Here is a 5865-nt window from a genome sequence, read left to right on the forward strand (position 1 = left end):
AGTGGCGCGCTCATCGCTCCAACCTCCGGGAGGGGGGGAGGGAGGCGTTGCTCTCTCCTCCTTTTTCCCTCCTCAAAATCCCGCTCTCTCTCCCCCTCTCAGGCCCCCCCGGGGCGCGGAGCAGCGCGCTGCTTCCCGCCCCCTCGCGGAGGGCGGCGGGAGCGCGCGGCGGGAGCGCGCGGCGGGAACGCGGCGCGGGGCCGAGCCGGGGCCCCGCGGAGCTGCCCCCGCCCCGCGGCACCTCCCCCCGCGTCTCGCCGGCGCTTTAAAGGAGGAAAAGCTACTAAACTTCTATTGTACCCGCACACGGAGCGCGCCGCGCTGCCTTGGACCGTACAATCTGTGCTGCACGCCGGGAAAGGGCGATTTCTCTCTCCGTTGATCCTTATTTTCTCCAGCCGTAGTGGGAGGAAGACAGCTACATTCCCCCCTGCTTTTCGCCCTTTATTCTTCGTACTTTCCTCCTTTTTTGGGTCATTTTTGATATTTTTTTCCTTGTTTTGTTATTCCCCACACCGTCCGCAATAATTGCCTCGCTACGCCTCGCAGCTGGTGCGTTGGAGAAGCCGGTGAGTTGCGGAGCTCTGCGCGCCCATCACTTGATTTTTTTTCTTGTATATTTATATTTATATATATTTATTTATATATACACACACATATGTATATATACATATATATATCCCCCCACCCCTCCGCGGTTGTGGCTTGGACTGACATGGGCTGGTGACAGCGGGGCTACCGGCGGGGCTGCGCGCCGCGGATGTGGATATATATGGACGGTGCAGCCGGGGGACGCTCTCCGGGCACCGGCGCTCCCCATCCTCCTTTCCGCGCTCGCTCGAGTTTTCCCCCTCTTTTCTCCCCCCTCCCCTTTGTTTTTTTTAGGGGGGGGGGGGAAGAGGGGAAGCTTTTGCACCCCCAGCATATGGAGGGGCAGGTTCTGATTATTACAAGTATTGGCTATTTACATAAATATATTTTTGTATAGATAGAGCATGTATTATATGCATGTCTGCATATATGCATACACATTATATATATATATATATATATATGTGTGCGTGTGTGTATGACAAAATTGGGCAAACTTTGCCAAGCTCTCCACCGCCCCCGAGCCCAGGTGGGCAGCAGCCCGGCTCCCCTCGGGGCCGAGGAGGGACGGCCGCCCCTTGCCGCCTGGAAGGACGGGGACAGCGCGGCGACGGCTCTGCTGGCCGCGAGCACGGGCGGAGCGCTGCGCGGCGCTGCGCGGCTTCGGGCACGGTGGTCTGGGCTGCGCCGAGGGTTCATCCTTCCCGCTTGCCCTGCCGGGGCTTGGAGGAGGTGGGGGCGAGTCTTGCATTTATTTGTGTTATTATTGTTATTATCGCGATTTTTTCCGCCGGAGTGGGAAGYAGGGAGGGCGGTCGGGAGCTGCCGCGAGGCGCGGGCGGGAGGCAGCGCAGCCGCTCGCCGGGGCGCAGCCTCAGCCGCCGTGTCCCCCCCTCCGCAGGCACCAGCCGCCGCGATGCCGCTCAACGCGAGCTTCCCCAGCAAGAATTACGATTACGACTACGACTCGGTGCAGCCCTACTTCTACTTCGAGGAGGAGGAGGAGAACTTCTACCTGGCGGCGCAGCAGCGGGGCAGCGAGCTGCAGCCGCCCGCCCCGTCCGAGGACATCTGGAAGAAGTTTGAGCTGCTGCCCACGCCGCCGCTGTCGCCCAGCCGCCGCTCCAGCCTGGCCGCCTCCTGCTTCCCCTCCACGGCCGACCAGCTGGAGATGGTCACAGAGCTCCTGGGCGGCGACATGGTGAACCAGAGCTTCATCTGCGACCCGGACGACGAATCCTTCGTCAAGTCCATCATCATCCAGGACTGCATGTGGAGCGGCTTCTCCGCCGCCGCCAAGCTGGAGAAGGTCGTGTCCGAGAAACTCGCGTCCTACCAGGCGGCCCGCCGCGAGGGGGGCCCCGGTGTCCGGGCCGGCCCGCCGCCCCCGCCGCCTCCGCCTGGCCTCGCCGCCTCGCCCGTCGCCTCCGCCGGCCTCTACCTGCACGAGCTGGGCGCCGCCGCCGCCGACTGCATCGACCCCTCCGTGGTCTTCCCCTACCCACTCAGCGAGCGGGCGCCCAAGGGTGGCGCGCCCGGCGCCAGCCCCGCGTCCCTGCTGGGCGACGACACGCCGCCCAGCACCAGCAGCGACTCGGGTGAGCGCCGGGTTTGCGTGGAGCTTGCGCCGGGTTTGCGCGGGGCTGCTCCGCGCAGCGCGACTCCAACTCGCTCCCCCCCCCCGCAGTGCATGTGCCTTTTTTAAATGCCACGTTAGCGAGGCGCATCGAGACTCCCGCTGGATTTCTTTCCTGGAAAACTAGCCTATTTTTCCTTCCAAAAGTGGAGTAAAAGCGAAAAAAAAAAAAAAAAAAAGCGCGGGGAGAGAAACTTTCATAACGGGGTCAGAGTTGGTCACCACGGCTTGCGCGGTGTCCAAGCAGAGCGCTTCCCGGTGACATCCACGGGCTGGGAAGGAGTTAACTATTGCGTTGGAGACCCAGGGAGAGCGGTTCAGGCGGGAGGTGCTAGTGAAAGTGGCTGCAGCAGTGAATGGGGCTGGGAAAGTTTTAGAAAGGCTTCCCTTAGRTATTTGACAGCATGTTCCGTTTACTCGTAAATTTGGGTTAAAAGCAAGTCGCTACTCGAAGCACTACCACCCTCCCCACTTTATTATTATTATTTTATTTTCTAATCTTGGATCTTCCACAAATTAGTTGATCGCAGAAGATTGGGAAAATGCCTCTGCGCACACATGTGTGTTAAGTAAGCCTTCTTGAGGCGTGGCCAAAGCCTCCTAAATCCTTAATTAAGGGCAGCTTGAGTCTGGAAGCTTTATTGCGCTGACAGTCGAGGTTAGACTTTCCTCCTGTCTTTCATACACTCCTCAGAATTACGCAAGATCTTTGCAACTTTTGAAATCTGGGATCCGGAGCTTAGAAAGCAGTCCATGCCCTGTTGTGCTTGAAGCAGTGGCTTCCTTAAAGGGAAGCCACTTCAGGACAGTGGAGGTTAGGCACYGGAACAGTTTTAGCATGGCTTTCTCAATGGGATCCTGACTGAGTGGCTCAGAATAGCATTCCCTTATACATAAGTGCGCAGTATGCTATTTATTTGCACAGATCCACTTAACTTTTTTTTTCTTCCCTATCTCACAGAAGAAGAACAAGAGGAAGACGAAGAAATTGATGTTGTCACCTTAGCTGAAGCGAATGAATCTGAATCCAGCACAGAATCCAGCACAGAAACATCAGAAGAGCACAGTAAGCCCCACCACAGCCCACTAGTCCTCAAACGGTGTCATGTCAACATCCATCAGCACAACTATGCTGCTCCTCCCACCACCAAGATTGACTATCCAGCTGCGAAAAGGCTAAAGTTGGACAGTGGCAGAATTCTCAAGCAGATCAGCAATAACCGCAAGTGCTCGAGTCCCCGCACGTCAGACTCGGAGGAGAACGACAAGAGGCGAACGCACAACGTCTTGGAGCGCCAGAGGAGGAACGAGCTGAAGCTGAGTTTCTTCGCCTTGCGTGATCAGATACCGGAGGTAGCCAACAACGAAAAGGCACCAAAAGTCGTCATCCTGAAAAAAGCCACAGAATATGTTCTTTCTATCCAGTCAGATGAACACAGACTGATTGCAGAGAAAGAGCAGTTAAGGAGGCGGAGGGAACAGTTGAAACACAAACTCGAGCAGCTAAGGAACTCTTGTGCATAGGAACTCTTGGGCATCATTTAGAATAACCCAAACTAGACTGAAACCATGATAAAATATTAATGTTTCTAATATCACTCATGAACTACACCCAGTCCATAAAGGATGGTACAATTGCAACTGCATGCTGTGCGATTTTTAACTTGAGACTACACAACCTTGGCTAGACCTCTGAACGGCTTAGCCAGAACCTCAAAACTGCCTCATAATTGATACTTTGGGCATAAGGGATGATGGGACATTCTTCATGCTTGGGGATGAACTGTTAAACTTTTTTTCTTTTGAAAATTTTGTATTTAAGGCATTTTTTCCTATGAGAATTCCAAAAAGTTGTCCCCAGAACGCTGTATATATTTACACATCTTATTGCCATGTAAATACCTTTAATAAAATCTTTATAGAAAATGTGCAACATTAATACACAACAGTTGTGGCAACTGGATTTATACTTGTCTTGAACTTCTGTGCCATAGCATTTCACAGTTTTGTTTTTTATTTAAATACATTTTTCTTTTTAAAATGATTTTTATTTTGTTTTTAGATAAATAAATATTTGCCCAAAATATAATTAGCTAAATCCTGTGTAAAGACTTTGCTTTGTCTTACAGTATTGTCATTAGATGTACATTTCCACGTTGTTCCTCTCTGTGTCGTCGTGCTTCTGATCTCATGAGAACTAAAGCATAATTTTAGCCAGGCAAGAAGAAACAGTAACAAGTTTTACAGCCTAATGGATAGCTTTCCTTCTTTCTTTCCTCCTCCTCTTGCTTCAAATAGTCCCAACCAATGATCTTTAATGGACTTTGTAGGTTCAACCAATTTTGTCGCCCATGCCCCAATGATGGGGACCTTGCAATGTCAGTCTTGAATGTGACCATCTATCTGCTACACGTGAAGCTGCAGCACAGTTGAGGCATTGAATTTGTCCATCAGTTCTCTTAGCATAATGCCTCTGTCGTGCTTTTCTTATACCTTTAGCTGTGTTTGGTGGTTCTGACCTTCGTTTTCCATTAGAGGCACCACTGTGTGTTCCGAGGACTATGTTGGAGAGTCACCGTAATTGCTTCCTCTTTGATTTTTTGAGCAGTAGAATGGGGTAGCAAAATAAACCAAGAGGGTGAGTGTTGATGTGGCTAAAACAACAGAGCAATTTCCCTTTCAAGCCAGCTCTTCCCATGCAAATGACTCAGTTTATCAATACGAGTAGTTGTTAGAGAGTTCAAGGAATACAAATTCCAAGGGCAAAACTAGAGCACACAGAGCCACCCTATGTTAATTATTATGTGAACTTCACAAATCAGAAGGAAAAACAAAAAAGCAAGCAAACAAACAAAAAGAATAGCTATACTTTATCTGGAATTCTTGATATAACTGGAGCCTGTCCCTATTTAACAGCCTTTCAATTTAGAAACTGCCTCACAGCCACCTTCCTATTGGCCCTGATGTTACTTGATACAACTCCTTAGATAAGTCGTTTGATCCTTCATCCAACCCTTTCTTTCACCCATTTAGCTCCCCTTTAGTAGGAATTTAAGTCAGAAATCAATTAGCCCTTTGACTGGGGGTGGAAGAAGGTACTTTCAAAAAAGTCAGGTCATGAACTCTTAGATTTTCATAATTCGCCATTAAATAAATATTTGCTTGGCTCCTAACCATTTGATCAGGCAATGCYGGTGCCAACAGTCCAAGGGACCTGGAGGTTCATGTTTTCTGCTGCTGTTGCACCTGGCCAGGGAGAGTTCTGGTGTGACTGTTTGGAGGGTGGAGGACAAGGAGGGTTATTTGGGGGTGTAAATGGTGACAGGTAGCATTTCGTGGACATGGTAGATGCCAAAGACTCTGCCGTGAAGAGCTTAATGTAATTGCCCTGACAGAATCTGCACTTAAAACTTGAAGAAAAAAAAAAAAAAAAAAAAAAAAGATAAAAGAATTACCTGAATCTCTTTGTATGTGCTTCAGTGTTGGGTGCTGAGGATTCTTTGGGGAAAAAAATCTCCTTTAGCAAAACTAAAAAGTTGAAGTTTTTCCTTTAACTTTTATCTCCTTTTATCTCCTGCCTAGTTATAAATGTGGTCTCTAGTTGCTTTTTTTTTTTTTTTTTTTTTTTTTTTTTTTTT

General features: G+C 50.1%; 1 protein-coding gene across 1 annotated transcript; it reads left to right on the forward strand.

Moving 5' to 3' along the window:
• The first annotated feature begins 329 nt into the window (after nt 1-329).
• MYC (MYC proto-oncogene, bHLH transcription factor) lies at nt 330-4220 on the forward strand. The gene is made up of 3 exons (XM_026053438.1): nt 330-569; nt 1493-2189; nt 3189-4220. Exons 2-3 carry the CDS (start codon nt 1508-1510, stop codon nt 3749-3751), a joined length of 1245 nt encoding a protein of 414 aa, XP_025909223.1. The 5' UTR covers nt 330-569; nt 1493-1507; the 3' UTR covers nt 3752-4220.
• The last annotated feature ends 1645 nt before the right edge of the window (nt 4221-5865 follow it).

This window comes from Nothoprocta perdicaria, unplaced genomic scaffold, assembly GCF_003342845.1.
Source record: "Nothoprocta perdicaria isolate Ctin4 unplaced genomic scaffold, notPer1 scaffold_115, whole genome shotgun sequence".
Taxonomy (NCBI): domain Eukaryota; kingdom Metazoa; phylum Chordata; class Aves; order Tinamiformes; family Tinamidae; genus Nothoprocta; species Nothoprocta perdicaria.

Bases quoted from the DNA above. Each gene is read 5' to 3' on its own strand.
- MYC (XM_026053438.1), top strand. From the start codon at position 1,508: ATGCCGCTCAACGCGAGCTTCCCCAGCAAGAATTACGATTACGACTAC. The intron at 2,190-3,188 runs GTGAGCGCCGGG...CCTATCTCACAG, and splicing joins CAGCACCAGCAGCGACTCGG to AAGAAGAACAAGAGGAAGAC.